The sequence below is a fragment of the Dreissena polymorpha genome, chromosome 7 (assembly GCF_020536995.1).
Source record: "Dreissena polymorpha isolate Duluth1 chromosome 7, UMN_Dpol_1.0, whole genome shotgun sequence".
In the NCBI taxonomy this organism is placed as follows: domain Eukaryota; kingdom Metazoa; phylum Mollusca; class Bivalvia; order Myida; family Dreissenidae; genus Dreissena; species Dreissena polymorpha.
Genome location: NC_068361.1, coordinates 43,541,156 through 43,561,238, shown reverse-complemented (window position 1 = coordinate 43,561,238; position 20,083 = coordinate 43,541,156). Strand labels below are relative to the sequence as shown.

Below are 20,083 nucleotides of genomic sequence, written 5' to 3'. Positions count from 1 at the left end.
GTTGGAAATAAAGCCTTTAAAACTTGTATTTAGTAAGAAGGGTTTTTAATTAAATGTAACTTTGTAAGGGACTTTAAATGCGTAAAAAAATGTGTCTATGTGGGGTAGGGTTAAACCCCATATGCATTTCACCACTTAGACCTCTGGATATTAACCATCAACCATTTGTAATGACATTTTATCCTGTCTTGTTTGTCTATATTTTCCAGTAAGCTCTACTGGACAGACTGGGGCAGACATCCTAAGATTGAGACGTCATCTTACGACGGATCAAACCGTCAAGCCATCATTAATTCCAACCTCCAGTGGCCTAATGCAATAGCAGTCGATACTACAGGTAGGATAATTTACTTTTAATAGGTCGCCATGGCGTAGTGGATATGGTGTCTGCCTACTGGGAGGTCATGGGTTTGATACCTGCACTGAGTGAGCATTAGATTTCCCCCAGAGATACCAAGTACTGGTTCTAGTCCTAGGAGACCGACTCGAGAGCGTTTCAAATAAGCCTTAGGCTTTCTATGCAATTGAGCTCAAATAAATAGGTTTTAATTAAATTACTTGCTATTATAATATTATTTTCAGGGCTTTTACTGGTATTTATAAAACGTTTTAAGAAAAAATTGAGGAAAATTAACTAGTTTTTGGCTATCAGTGTTTGGTTTGTTTTGCGATAAAAGTTTTTTTGAACAAGTAACTATTGCTAGCTACTCTGTCCTTTTTAAAGCAGAAAACATTAAGTTTCTTAAGAAACATTGATTTATAGTGAAACTTAAATTGAGATATCCCTCAGGGGGAGCATTGTGAAAGTCAGCCCTGAATATTGCAGCAAGGAATAAATTCATCTCTCCTACAGCACTTGTGTTTGTGGGTAGTATAATAATTTAGTTATAAATACCCAAGAGTATTTTTTTTATTTATTTTATTAATTATTATTTTCTGGTTCCATAATTATGTGGTGTTCTTACATCACCAATCCATGTCTCAGAGCTCCAGATAAGGTTTTGTGAAATTCTGAACGTTACTACCAGATTTTCAAAAAGAATTCTTAACTCTGAAATTTTATTCTTAACGTTACTACTAAGTTTTGGAAAATAATTCTTAACTTTTTTAAATGACCTAAAAATAAATAATAATAGTTATTTCATGCAAAAAATCAAAATAAACATACTAGCAACTTTATTTATACGAGCTCAACAGTGTCTATTCAGTATTATACAATTTTATTTTTCAAATACCTTCATATGCCCAAACTGTACTTAGATTGCATGCCTTCGATGAATTTTTACATAAATATACAATTAAAACGGGTCTCCCCTTCAATCTTTTCAACGATTAGCCACGGGAATTGTCCCTTCCACTCGTTCAATGTTTTTTTTGTTTAAGTTTGGACCCGTCGTGTCGCGTTTTTTAGCTTTTCCGACTGTGTCGGCAACTGAGCATACAACATCGGATAAGATCTTTTCTATAATGTCTTTCTTAACATTCAATTTCGGCTCACTTTGCGTACAATATGTTAAAAGCGTGTTTTTGCACGCTTTGCAGTTTTTTAGGACGCTCTCTGGGCGCCGCCATTGTTTTTTGACAGATAGACTGGACACGCCGCTATTATTGGAAAAAATGCGCTTTGTTAAACAAACCCGATAACCATTCTATATAAGCGCCGAAAAGATCTTTAATACACGAAAAGAACTCAATAAAAATCGGTACAAACCAATGTAAAAATAATATTCGTAACTTGATTTTGTAATTCTTAATGGTACGACAAAATTTTAAAATAAATACGTAACGGACTTGAAAATAATTCGTAATTACGAAAATACAACCCTTATCTGAAGCTCTGATGTCTGTCAGAGGTGAAGGTTATGACTCATGGTCAGGGGTCAACCATTCCTGTTCCTATTCCTCATATTCCTAAGGCCTGGAAGTATTTTTTTTAATAAAAACGTCTTTGTAATTCTTTTGATACTTTTTTTTTCAAAGGACAAGTTTTCTCTTTAAATCTAGGTGGTGGCCAGACATTTTGAAAAATGTGCTTGGTACCAATAGTGCTAAAAACCTTTTATATTGCAAATGATAAAATTAACAAATAAATCACTCCAAATTCAGCATTCCTAGACAAGAACAGTGTACAGGACAACAGATAAGATTTCATGTTAATTAGCTTTAAGAAAAGCTTTTTGTAACAAATAGTTGTATCCCTCAAAACTATTTGTCAATTAGTTGTTTACCTTTTGATAAAAAGTTACAAATATTTCTTGAGGAGATGATCAAGCTCTTCATTTTGTGCATTGATAATTCTCAGCAATTCTTTCATTCAATTTATAAAATCATTATACATTCATATTGTCAATTATTATTTGTAACTATGGACAAATCAGGGATGATAATGAGTTATTTTGTTTCAAAGGCCCACTTCCGAACCCTCTCCATCAATGCCTGTATAATAATTGTTCGATGATATTGTTTGTTTTTCTGACATGGAATCGCCACAGTGTTATGAGCTGAATATTTTAGAAGCTGTGCGCTATTAAATCTGAGAGTATACTCTCCACAACGTCTTTTCCTGATTTCAGGTCGGTTAACTAATTGTAAAATATTGGAAGCGCACTAAATTAATGAAAGTTTCATACTCCGTCCGAGTTTAGCAGCCAAAACTTTCCAGAACTTTTTAGGACTTAAGTAAATTTTTTATATAGACACCGGTCCGAAACGGTATCTATTTAAACTTTCAACAAATATAATGGCCACAGTAAAGTTTACAATATACTTATTCAACTTGAAAGAGGTACAAAGAGAAACGGTAAAAATAAAACTATTAAAAATCACTTGCAATTTGTTTTTCAATGTTCATGGATCATTTTCTGTACGATTGATTTTTTAAATTTCAATTTGTTTTTTGTCAAATACAAATTGTAAAAAGTATAAAACGATTCTTATCTTGCACTGAGTTTATGTCTGTGTCCTACAAATTGGTGTCTTCTCCTTTACAGTTTAGTGAATTTATCACTGTACATACAGCTAAATTTTAATGTTCACACTTAAAAAGTTGTCCGTCTGTTTAGCGCAGTGGTTGGTACATGGCACTTCTCACATAGGCAAGCCAAGTTCAATCTCCATTCGAGGAGTTTGTTTAGTGATCACTATACCAGACAGGTGAGATTTCCTACGGGAACTCTGATTTGTCCCCACAGAACAAAACCACACTAAAATAAAAAATACCTTTAAAAAGGCTGGAAATTGCAGACATAACTTAACATTTGTCCCAACTTTTGATAGTCATGTTAGTTTTGGAAGGAATGCTGGGAAACACTCCGTGTCCTAACAGCATCCAGCCTTACAGACAGAAGGACTTCATTGACCCTTTGCATGCTGGGAAATTTGTCATCTGCTAAAATGTCGTCTGCTAAATTTTCTAAAATTAGCATTTTCTTCGATTTGTTTTCAAAGAATACTATCAGAATAGCAAACAGTTTGGATCCTGATGACACGCCACATTCTGTGGCGTCTCATCTGGATCCAAACTGTTTGCAAAGGCCTTTAAAATTCGATTCCAGCACTGAAAGAGTTAACGGTGAAAAACAGACAAATTGTAATGTTGATGTATTATGTGTGTCAAAACAACGGCAGGATTATTACAGTTTATAATGATAAAGACTGAATATGTGTAATAATGTCCATGCAGACAGTACTTTTTTTAATTAATCATGTTGACACAGGGTCTTTTTTGTCTTTTTAGGTTATTTTTTTTAAATGGACAGTTTTTGGAATATCATTTTACTGGGTCGTTTTTGCAAGTTTTATTATTTATTGAGCTGTTTTTTCTGGTAAGATGATTTACTGGGCTATTTTTGCAAGTAATATTAGTTACTGGGCTGTTTTTGAAAGAAAAATTATTTACTGGGCTGTTTTTGCAGGTAATATTATTTACTGGGCCGATGGAGGGACCGGAAACATTGAGAAGGCCAATCTGGATGGTTCTAACCGTCAAACAATCTACAGCCTTTCAACTTCCCACTTTTTTGGCATCGCTTTGTACGGATCCATGCTGTATTACACAGACTGGGCACAGCAGTAAGTAATAGGAATGTCAATCAGACTGGTTTTACTGTGCAACAAATATTAACTCATGCAGGGAGGGAGTTGATTGGATTAATTGCAGTCGGGTTTGATGGTTGTTTTGCTGGTTGATCAGTGTGCATCAAATATTTATAGATATTTCTCAAGAATCTTCAAATTTGTCATAACCCACCATGAAGTGTAGCTGTGCCAGACAATTTCAGACTCAAATGATCCACACATTTCTGATTACTTTGCCCTTGGAGAGAAGACAAAGCCGTGCAGAGAGATTAGTCATGCGACAAAGCTCTAGTTGAGTTCAGTATGCAGTTTCTTTTTTCACTATTTTGGGAATGGGGCCGGGTCCCTTTGGATTGGGAAAATTTGCAGCGTTTTGACTGAAATTGGGAAATTAATGTTGTTGTTTTTATGCTCACAAATACTTTAAAATTGATAATAAAAGTGATTTCAATATTATATTTTATAAGGTTCCACTTATAGAGCTGGATTTGGAGATGAATTACATGTTAAGACTTATAATTTAAAACATTCTTTGTTGGAAACCTTCAATTTAGAAAAATATATACTTTTTGTCCCCTACCGGTTACCGGTTTCACCGGAGGGGACCTATGGTTTGCGCTCTGTGTGTCTGTGAGTCTGTCTGTCTGTCTGTCTGCCTGTCTGTCACACTTTTCCGGATCCTGCAATAACTTTAAAAGTTCTTATATTTTTTCATGAAACTTGAAACTTGCAACATGGATAGATGGCAATATGGACATTATGCACGTCATTTTATTTTGTTCCTACGTCAAAAATTCTGGTTGCTATGGCAACCAAAACAATTTTTTTTTGAAAATGGTGGAATTTCTGACAATAGTGGAGCTGGTAGGGGACCATATTGCTTGACAATAGCCTTGTTTCCAAATTGGAACACAAAACACTGGTATGAATATTCTGTAACAAAGGAGAAATCTGTGGGAACCTGGGATTTGATTCATGTGTGCAAAGTGTGGTCCACACAGGCTAATCAGGGACCACATTTTCATCTTTTATTGTATTGTTCATTTTAAGGAAGTCTCTTTTTAGCAAACATCCTGTTTATGCACAAAGTGTCACCCCTTATTAGCCTGTGTTGACTGCACAGGCTAATCAGGAAAAAAATACGCAAATGCTTTAACCTCCTTTTCCCAGAGCCAGGCTCAAATGCTTTCAGTGACTTCTCACCCACGGAGATGTGATTAGGTTAGCTGCTTGTCTCTTTTTGAGTAAAAACCATAATAAAGTTTTCGAATAATTATTTTGTAAGTGGGGTTTTTGTTCAAAATTAAAATTGTCGGACAGTTTATTTTATAACTCTGTTTTACCAGAATTCTGCCCTTTTGCACTTATCTGTTGACATGTCAATCATGCATTTTTACAACCGGATTAAGGTTATTAAACACAGCAGACAAAAGACTTGGAGCATAGTACCATTACATTGCCTTATTGGGTAGAAAACCATGTATAACGATACATGTAGTAGACAATGGTTTCCACTCAGCTTAAATTGAAACGTACATAAAATAATTTGTACCATATGGCGTGGTAATTTACTAGCATGTACTAATTTATTTGTTTAAACAATTGATGTTATACACATTACATACCTGTATCAGATCGTCAATTCAATATTTTTACAGTGTCTCTTAATTTGGGAACACACATTTATTGTTCCTAAATTTTGGGACACCTGTATTTTTTAAAATATTTTTTTTAATCTAAATTTTTGGACACCAAATTTTTAAATTATTTTTAAGTGTCCAAAAAGTATTTTAAAAAGTATTAACAGTATAAAATAGAATAGTAAAAAAATCTTAACTAAGAAACTAACACAAATACAACTTTTTGTAGCACAGTGATGGTTGTATTTTGTGTGGAGTGAATCGGTGATATTTTGTAGCACAGTGATGAATGTATTTTGTATTGGAGTGATGGTGGTATTTTGTAGCACAGTGATGGTGGTATTTTGTAGCACAGTGATGGTGGTGCCAGCATCTGGTGGTACGCCAACTGCATATGGACCCCCAGGGTTTGGGCGACTCAATGACATCCACGTGCAGGTCAATGGAGCTAGTCAGACAAGTAAGATCATAGGCGGAAAAGTGACATTTATAGTGAGAGTCAGTGAGATTAATTCAACTTCTTTGATTCAGTTGTATCAATGTCTTTAATTGCAGGTCTTATCACTTTGTTATCTTTGTTTTAAGCAAATCTCAACAAGGAAAGCTTCCTGAATTTTATTAATTCAAATTTATAAATATGTTCCTTTAATATCTGGCTACATTGTGTAAAGGTCGTTGTACTGTACGTTAAAATGTTTTTAGGAAATAAGTTATTGAATAATTCTGAATCATTTTGTTAACAGAGTATCTAATTGGTTATTGCAAATAAAAATCATATTTGAAGTGCCCACTTAAGTTCAATGTAAATTAAGAATTTTCCTAATTAGATTTGTGAATTTGGGCCCAGGATTATAGAAGAGGTTGCTGTACACATTATTTACAGCTCATGTCCACTGATATTATTTGACATATAGTAAATTCACATTTATCTAATAAATTTTGATGACCTTAATTTCACCTGCCACTTGATTTTTAGCATAGGTGCAACGCACCTATGCTTAAGGTATATACGACATTTCGAAAACACACATCGAACGTTTATCCATTATGAAGCCTTACCTGATCAAAAATCAGACGAAATATCTTTTTAATTTAGTTTATGGTAATTCTTACAATATTTTTTTTGAAACGTTTTTCTAACGTTTTCTTCCAAGAATATTGCTGACACCGTTTTTAGTGAATTTTTCTAAGACCTTTTTACGTGAAAAAAACTTCTAAGAAACTAAAACAAATTTCGTTCGTAAAACAATTCTGTTCTTGTTGATAGTGACCTCACACCTAATTTCTATTTCCTTTGTTTACTGTTCTGTGAGAGGTCAAATGTTTTCTGATTTATGACATGGATTCTGACCTGCCTTTCTATGGATTTGATGAAGTAGAGTTTGAAAGTAATAGAGATGTGTTAATTGAAGTTAAAATGATTTACTTTTAGCCAGAAATTAACGTTGCGAGTAGAGCTAACGGTTTAAATGTGGCATCGGATTTAATGGATTCGCGCGAATTCTGGACGAGTGTTGTGTCTGTAAAATATTAAATGGAAATCTGTAAATGTATCAAGTCGGAAAAGAAAACGGATGGTTGCATAATGGTATGCGTGAAATAATGTTATTCTACGTATTTATTTTCATAGTTATGTCATTTTGTAACCATTCACATTCGTCACTATTTGGAATTCCCGTTTCTATAAATAGAACATATTGGTAACAAGGGGGGCGACTCGTGATGTCAGCAATCGTTAAGGTTACAATATACTCAATAATCGAGTCATGAAGGCTGTACTCTCTAAACAAATCATCATATTTTCCTCGAAGGCATGTTATACACTTTGGACTGTTGTTCTGGTTTTATTGTTTGGAGATACTGAGAGGGTAAGCATAGGTGTTCACTACTAAATCCCTGAAATAGGATAAAGTTGGAGATTAAAGTAAAAAATGGCACTGCAAAAGGTTACAATCCACTAGAATATTTGTTTATTTGAGTCAAATTCTTTTTTGGTTTGAACATGACATATCTTTTTTATTGCTTAAATCGATTCAGCTAAGAATGCCCGTCAAGAAAAGGTATGGTTATGGGGGTCTCTATGTGCAAAATGTTGTATTTATTTTCGCTCGAAGTTGTCGCTTTTATATCGAAACATATAAGGAAACTATTTAGTATATTTTGACCTTAACATTTACTTCAGCAGCATCTTCCCTGTATCTTGCAACTATGCTTTCAGCGCCATCGGCGCTCTCGTTTTTTAAATGTGAGTGTTCTTCAAACTGGGTTGTAACTGAATCAACATTTTTAACCCTGACAAAACAGCATTAGAGTTTGGCGTTACACTGCTGATTGTTCTTAACCCATTTATGCCCAGCGTTTAGAAAATAGGCCTTGGCAAACAGCGTGGACCCAGATGAGACGCCGCATGATGCGCTGTTTGCTTAAAGGAATTTCTATAAGAAATATTCTAAATTTTGATCCAATTTAGAAGGATGGGAGAGTCCACTAGGCATAAATAGGTTAACATTTCTATTTCAGATACCATAGTTTGGCACTTTTCCCTCAACATTTTAATGCCTATCTACTGATCAAGTGTGCTCCAATATTACGTCTGTTTTTACCGTATCTACTGATCAAGTGTGCTCCAATATTACGTCTGATTTTACCGTATATACTGATCAAGTGTGCTCCAATGTTATGTCTGTTTTTACCGTATCTACTGATCAAGTGTGCTCCAATATTACGTCTGATTTTACCGTATATACTGATCAAGTGTGCTCCAATGTTATGTCTGTTTTTACCGTATCTACTGATCAAGTGTGCTCCAATGTTACATCTGATTTTACCGTATATACTGATCAAGTGTGCTCCAATGTTACGTCTGATATTAACGTATTTACTGATCAAGTGTGCTCCAATGTTATGTCTGATTTTACCGTATATACACTTCAACACCTTTATTTCGAACACAGATAATCCGAGGTCACCGTTATTTCGAAGTATTTTTCGGGTCCCGATTTAGGTTCTTCTTTATTAAATGTAAAATTTCATTGTTAATCCTAATTGGAAGTGATTCCTGTCCGTCCCAACACTATAATTTGCACCTAATTGCCAATCTTTAATCCAAAGTCAAAACTGCAAAACATTGAGCGTAATTTCACACCTTTGTCATCTGTGTGTGGCTCGTCAAAAGCCGATAATTACACCTTTATTGTCTGCGCGTAGTGTGTTAATTTTATAATGTCGTCAACTGCCGATAATTACTATTTATGTAGTTTTGCATTATTTAGTAACAAACAAATGTGTCATGTTAGGTCTGAGTAAATGCGGTCATATTAATTGCATCATATATAAACTCTACCTTTTTAACAAAAATCATTACAAAATGTCTGATACAAACAAGTCAACCACATTACTATTTTCCCAACCAAATGTCGAGCAATCTGAGGAAGGGCCTGATACCCAACCCTCGAGGATATCCAAATCAGCAGTAAATAAAAAGGGGGTCAAGCGGCGTCTCAATTCCAAATCATACCAGGAGAGTCTTCTGTCAAATATTTATTTCGAATTATCGTTAATCTAAAGTTTGTTTAAAGGTCCCGATGACTTCGAAATAACATTGTTGAAGTGTACTTGTCAAGCAGACTCTGATGTTGGGTATAATTTTTCAGATACAAATGCGTGTACGAACGGCCGCGGTGGTTGTAGCCACATCTGTATTCCCATGGCAGGAGGCAACAAGAAGTGCCTGTGCCCTGATGGACTCACCCTTCAATCTGGGGGTCTCACTTGTGCTGCATGTGCGTGGTGTTGAGTGTTATACACTGAGCAGTGCTCATTACTTTTTTGTGTAGAGTATGAGATCTCATATAGACATTTTAGGTTTAAAGATAAAACCAGTGAAACTATCACTTCTATCATTTTCAGCATCATTTTGTGATTTTTTTTATTTTCAACTGTAAATGTTTGCATGTTGAATGTTTTTATGTTTACTCGCTTTTTATGGTATATGGCTATATATAGTGATCGGACTGTCCGTCTGTCGGTCCGTCTGTCTGTCCGTCAGTCTGTCTGTCTTTCTGTCACACTTTGTGTTTAGGTTTCGAAAAATGCTCATAACTTATATGTCCCTTGAGATATAACCTTCATATTCGGTATGCATGTGTATATAGACAAGGCCTTTCCATACGCACACAAATCTTTACCCCTGTGACCTTGACCTTGAACTTAGGGTGCGCGTTTAGGTTTCAAAATCTGCGTTTAGGTTTCGAAAAATGCTCATAACTTCTGTGTCCTTTGAGATATGACCTTCATATTTGGTTTGCATGTGTATATGGACAAGGCCTTTCCATACGCACACAAATTTTGATCCCTGTGACCTTGACCTTGAACTTAGGGTCCGCGTTTAAGTTTCGAAATCTGCGTTTAGGTTTCATAAGAGCTCATAACTTCTATCAAGCGTTTATAGTGGGCATAAGTCATCCTATGGTGACAGCTCTTGTTGTTCATATTTTGCTTTTCAATAAATTAATTTATTATTAATGTTATGATAGTGGTAAGTTTTGCTTGCTTATGTATATGTCCAAGCTTTATTCTACCTGTTCTAATTGAGATACGCAAAGACAGACACTTGAACCATTACTACTGCATTCAAGTCTGAACTGCATCATTTAAATATGAAGGTACCAGGAAAAACAGCCTGCATCCTTTATCAATGTATAGCCTCATGAACAATTATAATTATAAGCATTACTGACTAAAGAAATATGTAAAAAATACAAGACTAAACCAAATTTGGCACCAAGTTAAGGTAGCATTAACCTACGTAGGGGTTATGGTTTCTGCCTAGTGATCTAAAAGCTCACTGGTTCCATTCCAATCTCTGGAGCATTCTCAAGATCTTCTCTTAACACACCAAGTACTGGTTTTTACCCAGGAAACAGACTCAGTAATAGCTTAATAGGCTGATGAAAAAGAGCAGATCAAGCTAAAATAAATAGCGGCGTGCTAAACCATACAGAACCTTATAAAAAAAAGTCGTCTGCTAAATTGTTTGACTTGTTGGACTGGGAACCATTGTGTTTATTACAGCTCAACCCTGCCTACCGCTGGGAAGCATCACGTTTGGGACTACCAATCCTCCAGCCTGCATGATGGGAAGTCAGCAGCCTGGAACCGTGTGCAATGTAGTCTGCAACAACGGATACCGGTTCCCTGGCAACACCCAGCTTACCTGCTATGGCAACGGAATCTGGAGCAACAATGGGGTGCCATTGGTTTGTACAGGTACATTCAGACTTTTTGAATATTATCAATTTTGAATATTATTAAGGCAGTGGGTTTTCGTTGCTATAAATGAGTTAAGTCATAAATGGCAACTTTAAAAGAACATAAACTGTTCAAAGTAATGTGCTATTTATTTGTACTTGTACATAAAGACTTAAAAAGTTTTGAAAAATGTGATACTATATTTAACTATGTTATTTCATTGTTTTGTTTTGGTAAATGTAGACTTAAAAATCTTGAAAAAAGTGAAAGTTTGTCTTTTATTAACAATGAGATGCCATTGATTTGCACTGGTAAATCTATGTACAGTATTTTTGGTGGTATAGCAAATGGGGTGTCTTCTGGCTTTGCTTTGTTAAATGCGGACTTCAAAGTCTTGAATATGTGAGTGTTTGTAATACTTAATATAGCTATGGGCAGCAATTGATTTGTAGTGGTAAGCACAAGCTTTTATAACACTTTTCCAGCACATGTTATATGCAAGTGATTATTAAAGTCGCGTTCTGAGAAAACTGGGCATACTGCATGTGCGCATAGGGCATATCAGGGACGACACTTTCCGCTTTAATTGGATTTTTGCTAATAAGAGACTTCTTTTAAACGAAAAATGTTATAAAAGCGGAGAGTGTTGTCCCTGATTAGCCTGTGCGGACTGCACAGGCTAATCAGGGACGACACTTTAGGCACATGCATTTAGCCCAGTTTTCTCAGAACACAACTCATTTAATTATTTTAAATTGATCCAAAGTGCTCATAGTGAGCTAGTGTGATCACCAAATGTGCCTTGTCTGTTGTTGTGCAAGCAGTGTCGTATGTCGTCAACTCTTTATATTGTAACAACTCTAGAGGCGTCAATTTTCATCAAATAATCTTGTTGAAACTTTGGAATAATTTTTGTCTTGACAATATTTGGTAGAAATTGAATTTGAAAATCTTTGTAACCACTCTTATAGGCCTCATTGATGACTCAATCTTGATGAGGATTGGTCAGAAGGTTTATATTGATAGCATCAAGGCTTACTTTGAATCTGGGTGCCTTCTAAGAAAAGGTCACCAGGTCAAAAACTGTGTTGCCTGAATCTCGTTTGTGTTTGCTTATCAATACAATCATTCCAAAGTAAAGGCTGTGTTTACAAACAACAGAAAGGATTTGTACAGTATAAGTCCTAATCAATCTCTAATGATAAATACTTTTCTGCACTAACAAAGTCAGCAGGAACTTACATGCAAATTCTTGACAAACATTTTTACATGCCTCCCGAAGGAGGGCATATAGGATCAGACCGTCCGTCCGTCTGTCTGTCTGTCCTTCTGTTACACTTTGCGTTTAGAGGTTTCGCGTTTAGGTTTCGAAAAATTCTCATAACACTATGTCCCTTCACATAGCAACTTGATATTTAGCATGCATGTGTATCTCATGGAGCTGCACATTTTGAGTGGTGAAAGGTCAAGGTGAAGGTCATCCTTCAAGGTCAAAGGTAAAAAAACATGTATCAAAGTGGCGCAGTAGGGGGCATTGTGTTTCTGACAAACACATTTCTTGTTGGGTACATAGGAATGTAAATTTACCGGAGATTCTCACTGAATGCCATATCGGAAATGTAGAATTCTCATATCGGCACATTTAACTCTTCATCTCTTTTCTCTGCAGATATTACCCCACCCACTGTGACGTGTCCAGCAGACGTCTCAGTGACCACTGATAGAGGCCTGCAGATGGCCACGGTCACATGGCCGGCCGTTACAGCCACAGATAACTCTGGCCAGGCCCCGACCGTGTTTCAGAGCATGCAGAGCGGAACGACCTTCCAGGAGGGCGTGTACAGTGTCAATGTCATGGCGACAGATAGTATGGGTCTCTCTGCAACCTGCAATTTCAAGGTCACTGTAAAAGGTAGGCAGAGACATGAGAAGGTAGATGGGCTTGTTGTTAACCCTTTGCATGCTGGGAAATTTGTCGTCTGCTGAAATTTTGTATGTAGAATTTCTAAAGTTAGCATTTTCTTTGATTGCTTTTCAAAGAATACTATCAGAATAGCAAACAGTTTGGATCCTGATAAGATGCCATGTTCTGTGGCGTCTCATCTGGATCCAAACAGTTTGCAAAGGCCTTCAAAATTCAGTTCCAGCACTGAAAGAGTTAAGGCAATTAAGTAGATCTAGAAAAAGCAACAGCTTAATAATAATAGGGAAATATCAAGGTGCAGAACTCATTGATTTGATTCCTGCCTATTGTCCCTATTTGGGTTTTTCAACAAAAAGGTTAGGCGGTTTGTGTGCAAAGTGAAATGAGCATGTAATTAATGTAATTTTATGTTGAAAAAAATATTTGGATTATCAGTACATAGGAAAATTATTAGAGGGAAAGAGGCGGCTTGACCTTTTGGTTTCCCTCTATTGTGTGTTTAAGGATATCAAAGCATTTAGGATGATTATTATAATTTGACATTATTAATTGATATAAAGTATCCAAATATTTAATGGCAAATGAATTAATTATTGTATTTAATTGACAGTTTACAAGTTACTATGTAGCACTCTGGATAAACCTATCTTGTGGAAGATTTCAGGGATAGTTGATGTATCACGATTGACTATGTAGTTTAGAAAAACTTGATGGAAAAGAGCCCTGGAATTTTCTTTTATGAAAATTTTGAAGGATTTCTATTTATACTCAGTTTTGTTTCCAGTAGAGATAAAACTTTAGGGACACTGAATTTGTTTTCACTCTTTCCTGATATATTTCGACTTACTAGTTTTTTATGTCCCCCACTATAGTAGTGGGGGACATATTGTTTTTGCCCTGTCTGTTGGTCTGTTGGTCTGTTGGTTGGTTTGCGCCAACTTTAACATTTGCAATAACTTTTGCAATATTGAAGATAGGAACTTGATATTTGGCATGCATATGTATCTCATGGAGCTGCACATTTTGAGTGGTGAAAGGTCAAGGTCATCCTTCAAGGTCAAAGTTCTAATATATGGGTCAAAATCGCTCATTTAATGTACACTTTTGCAGTATTTCAATATTCAAGATAGCAACTTGATATTTGGCATGCATGTGTATCTCATGTAGCTTCACAATTTGAGTGGTGAAAGGTCAAGGTCATCCTTCAAGGTCAGATGTCAAATATATGTGGCCAAAATCGCTCATTTTATGAGTACTTTTGCGATATTGAAGATAGCAACTTGATATTTGGCATGCATGTGTATCTTATGGTGCTGCACATTTTGAGTGGTGAAAGGTCAAGGTCAAGGTCATCCTTTAAGGTCAGAGGTCAAATATATGTGGCCCAAATCGCAAATTTTATGAATACTTTTGCAATATTGAAGATAGCAACTTGATATTTGGCATGCATGTGTATCTCATGGAGCTGCACCTTTTAAGTGGTGAAGGGTCAAGGTCATCCTTCAAGGTCAAATATATGGGTCAAAATTGCTCATGTAATGTCACTTCTGCAATATTGAAGCTAGCAATTTTATATTTGAAATGCATGTGTATCTCATGGAGCTGCACATTTTGAGTGGTGAAGAGTCAAGGTCAAGGCCATCCTACAAGGTCAAACATCATATAGGGGGACATTGTGTTTCATAAACACATCTTGTTTTAAAACCAAAATAGTTTTATTTTTTTAAACCCCATTGAAGTGAAATATATCAGAAAAGAGTGCATTTAGTTATCATACTACTGGCATTTTGTGTTTTTATAGAAATCATGGTTGACTTAAACTGCTGTTTTCAGTGAATCGATGTGGAATGCTGCAGCCACCACAGTACGGCTACATTCTATCTGGGGTTTGTCCAAACGTTTATGGCTCCGTCTGCATGGTTGCATGTAACCCAGGATTCACTCTCAGTAACCAGGCTACCGTTGCTCAAGTAACATGTACGATGAATGGTAACCAGGCAGCATGGGATTCGGTACCCAGTTGTATAGGTATGTATTGATTTTTATTGTGAATGTAATAATTCGTGCCCTTTTCCCAAATCTTTCCAACTACAAATTTTACAAAGTTAAATGAAAGTTAAATAAATATATGAATGTTAAAAATGTGTGTAATCTAACTTCAATAACTGAAATTTGAAGAACAAAATGTAAGCATGCAAATTTAGTTCCTAAACTGATTATACATAATCCTTGTTGTTGTTGTTTATTTTCCTTGCCAAAAAGGGGGTAGAGTTATAGTCCTGGCTTATATCTGTCAGCATTCTTACTTTTATTTAATTGAAATTGCTGGGACGTGAAATGAAATTTCACCTTCATTTTTCACATTGAACTCAAAATGTGCATCATTTTCTCTGATGGTACTTTGTTTCGGTGCAAGATATGAGACACTAATGATCTAAATTTTGTTAAAGTTGATATGCACCTCCCGTGTGGATAAAGTCATATTTTTATGTTCCTTCTGACCAATTACTTTTCACAGAGTAATTTCCCTTTGACTACAAATGTGTTTCAGTGTTAGGCTTTACTTTAGGCACTTTTGAACCAAATATTATATGGAGCATCCATATACAGTGGTCATTTGTAGTTTTTGCTCTCTGATAAATTATTAAGTTGCATGCTTATGACACCAATGTTTTCTTTTTTTGGAATTAATTTGATAATTTTCGACGAACTCAATAATTTTCTTTATTTATTTTAGAAATGACAAAAAAATAATGGGATTCAATTATAAAGATTTTCAAGAAGACAACTTTTTTAAAATTAACTTATTAAACAAGTATACGCAGTGTTTATTAAAATGTGAACAACATGATTGTGATAAGCAGTCATTAAATACAGTCTTTGTAGAATTAATGCCACATAAACATTGGTATTCTCCCTAAATAAATACAAATACAAAGAAATAACTGTTTCATCAACTGTGATCAAACAATTGTGTGTGTTTGCAATATGATATCTGTCTTAAAATATTATCTTTGTTTGACAAACAATTTACATAACCGAATGACGCAGACGTCACTTCATATGTTTATTTTTATGTCCCCGGATCAAATGATTGGGGTATATTGTTTTTGGCCTGTCTGTCTGTCTGTCTCTCTGCCATTGTATGTGTCTGTTATTGTATGTCTCCCAAAACTTTAACCTTGGTCACTTTTGCAATATTGATAATAGAAACATGATATTTGGCATGCATGTGTATCTCATGGAGCTGCACCTTTTGAGTGGTTAATGGTCAAGTTCATCCTTAAAGGTCAAAGGTAAAAAAAAAATCAAGGCGGCACATTAGGGGGCATTGTGTAAATTTCTGACAAACACATCTCTTGTTATAATAATGCTACTGATGGCAATGACAGAAACGCGGACTTAGTGGTACAATATATTTTATTTTCATTAATAAACAAGTACATTTTCATCGCTAACCTAGCATCATGTTTGCCTGCAGCCTCCACTAGCACAACTCCACCTCAGTCTGGTAACCAAGGAAACCAAGGTAGCAATGCTCAGCCAATCGTTCAACAACAGGTGTCCAGTAACAGTAATGGCGGTGGTGGCAGCAGTTACACTGGCGTTACCGCAGCGATAGTGGCAGGGGTGGTGTTTATTGTGCTCATTGTTGGAGGACTATTTGTTTATCTGAAACGCATGTGAGTATTCTATTTGGGATTCAATATTATACTGCATCCAATCAAAATGTTATTACGATTTTAAGGAATTACCCAAAATGCTTGGTTCTAATTTTTATTGTGCTATTATTTCATACACAATTAGCTTTTTAATTATAATTATAATTTATAATTATGAAATAACAAGAATTTCAGTTTAAATTCAAACATTTGAAAAACCTCTAATTAATTAGATATAGGATATTTGTTGGATTGGGTGGAATATCGATTTTAATTCACGAGTGATCATAGAAATTATATTTTCACGAGTGGCGCTAACTTTTTTGTATTTACAATGCAACACATATCAAGTGAAAAGAAAAAACACCGATAACATCATTTAAAAATAAATAATCATATGATAACACAATTTGTTTATGTCATGTTGGCGTATTAATATGCGGAGTCTATTTATAGCTTAAATAACGCTAACAGTGTGTACATGTATGTTCAAGGGAAGTTACTCGGTATGTTGATATAAATATTCATCGAAGAGTTCTCGCTCTTGGTGGAAGAATGCGTGGGGGTCACAATGGGGTAAAAAAATAGCGCCGGTAAAACAGTGAAAAATATCGATAATTTTCACTGATAATTTTCACTGTTTTAACAGTGAAATTATCAGTTTTAATTCACTGATATTTCTCTATAAACCACCGGAAAGCATAAAATAATAATGTATGACTATGCTTATATTTCATGGACTATTTCTGCAATGCACTTTGGTATATAAAAGCCGTGCTCTGTGAAACAGGGGTTTAATGCGTGTGTGTAGAGTGTTGTCCCATATTAACCTGTGCAGTCTGCACAGGCTTATCAGGGACGACACTTTCCGCTTCTATGATATTTTTATGTCCCCCACCACTATAGTGGGGGACATATTGTTTTTGCCCTGTCTGTTGGTTTGTGTGTTTGCCCCAACTTTAACATTTGCAATAACTTTTGCAATATTGAAGATAGCAACTTGATATTTGGCATGCCTGTGTATCTCATCGAGCTGCATGTTTTGAGTCGTGAAAGGTCAAGGTCATCCTTCAAGGTGAAAGGTCAAATATATAGCTTCAAAGCGGCGCAAAAGTGTTTCTGACAAACACATATCTTGTTGGTTTCAAGAAAGCCTCTACTTCCTAAATCAAGTTTAGGCGGAAAGTGTTGTCACTGATAAGCCGGTGCAGTCAACACAGGCTAATCAGGGACACTTTATTTCTGCCTAGACTGGATTTTTTTTATAAGAGACTTCCTTTAAACAAAAAAATCCTTAAAAGTGGAAAGGGTCATTTCGATTAGCCTGTGTGGACTGCAAATGCATTTAGACGTGTTTTTTATAAAGCCTGGGTTGTTTTTGTCCATATTTGGATAAAAAGGGCTAACTTGAAACAAGATCAATTTCCTTTCTAATTTGTATCCTTATTTTCAACACATTTGAAAATAGTTATTTACTAGTCCTAGACTCAATATCGTTCTAATATTTCTCAGGCAAATGCTATCAGCAGGGAGCTCTGGAGGAATACAGATGGAAACCATGACAACCTCATCAATGTCGCGCAACAAAAACAATTCCAATTCTGGAGCCGCAGGTTGGGAAAATCCAAACTATCAAGTTGATGCTTAAATGTGGCCTGTGTATAGTGACAGCTATATGGAAACAGCTTAGAAAAACAGTATTCTGCAATGAACAATGTATATTACATGTCATATTACTTGTTGACTTAATTTTTTTTTTTTGACATTGTTATGGTAGATTGCAATGTCAATGTTTATCTGGATAACCTGGCGTTAATATTGCCTATGCCAATATGAGAATTACTCATATAATACCTGGAGACTACATACAATTCTCATTGTTGCATAGATCGCCTATTGCAGAATTCATTTGTGAGGTTGCAGGTAAAGTGAGATATCATGTTTTATTTACCTCATTGTTCTGTTTGTATAAATTGTATACTTTTAAACAGTTTAAAATATGTACAATCCATAAGTCTAGCAATTGGCCCCGTTTGGAGTGACATTAATATTAGACAGAAACTAATGTTATTTGTCACACACTATTTTTTTTTATTTTTCTCTGTCAGCTTAACAACAAAATAAAAAAAATAAAAAACACTTAACCCGGTAAGTCAGATTGTCTTTTTTTAGACATTATAAAAATCCATGAATTTTATATCCAGCTTTTAAACAATATTATTTTGGTATGAAATTTTAGAAATGTTACAAGAAACAAAAAGTGATAAATGGCTGCAATTATTGAAGTTATATATCTCAAGTTTAAATATTGTTTAAAATACATTGTAAGGTGCCAATGCTTAGTGAAATTAGTTAGTATTATATTTTCCGGCATTTCAACTATCAGCGATCCTGTTTCATTCTTCAAACATCCAGCTAATGTACATGTACTTTCATTATAGGCCAATTTATTACTTGTAAATACTTCAGCTTATTATTAATGTAGAAGAAATTTATAATATAATCTTAGTAGAAATCTGGTCTTAGAATAAATAGTAAAATAGGAAACTAAAAATTTTGTTTGGCGACTAATTGTTTTACTTTTACATTAATTTTCATACTCATTTTTTGGATGCAATGAAAACTATTTGACAGTGCAATAATTTGTTGTTTTTATTGTTTCTGAATGTTAGAATGTTACGGATTAAAATTGTATAGCAATGAAAGATATTTAAGCTTTGTGTACATGTATATCACATCAAGCGTCCATCAACTTGTATTAAAATGTAACATTTAAGTTTGAGTGCTTGTTGATTTTTATTCTATATGAAGTGTAGACGGTAGTTTTGCTTTTTGGTATTATACAGAATGAAGCCCTGGTAATCACTTAGTTGTTTCCATTCATCAACACACAATTTTTAAGATATCAATTGAGTCAAGCATGTAGTTTTTGAGTCTTTTTACTGTCATTGACCTTGGAGCCTGGGTCTCAACAGGAACTCTATCTCATCACTCTTATTACTTCTGCCACATTATTTTAATTCCATCCATGCTCAACAAACCTAGGCTCCTGTCAAAGTGTTTAAAATCAATTTCTTTTTATTTTACCATGGAGCCACACTAAAGACCTTGACTTTGGACCAAGGGATCTGGTTCTTGTGTGCCACATTGTCACATGATGTTTATTGCTTCTTCAAATATGTTTAATTGAATTTTGATACTGTATATTTTGAATAATCTTAATATAAAACATGTTTAAAAACTAAATATATTTGAAAATCCATTCACAACGGACACATTTATGCTGTGGAAAAACTGTTTATGCCTGATTTCCCAAATGAGACCTTGACATTGAAGTGTGACATTGAATGATGGATCTGGCTCATGCCTGCCATTCCATCTCATCATGCTTATGTTTGTCCCAAATAATGCATAATTCAACCCTGCTGTACAAAGTACTGCATCTGACAATCATCCTGTCAACCCACCTTCTTCATGCTAGTATCTGTTAATGTTCAAACAATAAGTGTCTTTTTTTTTAGAACTGGAAT

The 20,083-nt window shown here is 35.0% G+C and overlaps 1 protein-coding gene across 2 annotated transcripts in view; it reads left to right on the top strand.

The window, feature by feature from the left end:
• LOC127837461 (deleted in malignant brain tumors 1 protein-like) overlaps positions 1-19,329 on the top strand; it is an 87,499-nt gene extending 68,170 nt beyond the window's left edge. Inside the window, exons 38-46 of one of the 2 annotated variants that reach the window (XM_052364589.1) lie at positions 210-337; positions 3,915-4,071; positions 6,068-6,177; positions 9,371-9,499; positions 10,791-10,985; positions 12,637-12,879; positions 14,725-14,919; positions 16,373-16,574; positions 18,066-19,329. In XM_052364589.1, coding sequence (XP_052220549.1) covers positions 210-337; positions 3,915-4,071; positions 6,068-6,177; positions 9,371-9,499; positions 10,791-10,985; positions 12,637-12,879; positions 14,725-14,919; positions 16,373-16,574; positions 18,066-18,201 — 1,495 coding nt within the window. In that variant the 3' untranslated portion in view covers positions 18,202-19,329. Of the gene's footprint in view, positions 1-209; positions 338-3,914; positions 4,072-6,043; positions 6,178-9,370; positions 9,500-10,790; positions 10,986-12,636; positions 12,880-14,724; positions 14,920-16,372; positions 16,575-18,065 lie in introns of both variants that reach the window. The other variant, XM_052364588.1, reaches the window with a different exon arrangement.
• The last annotated feature ends 754 nt before the right edge of the window (positions 19,330-20,083 follow it).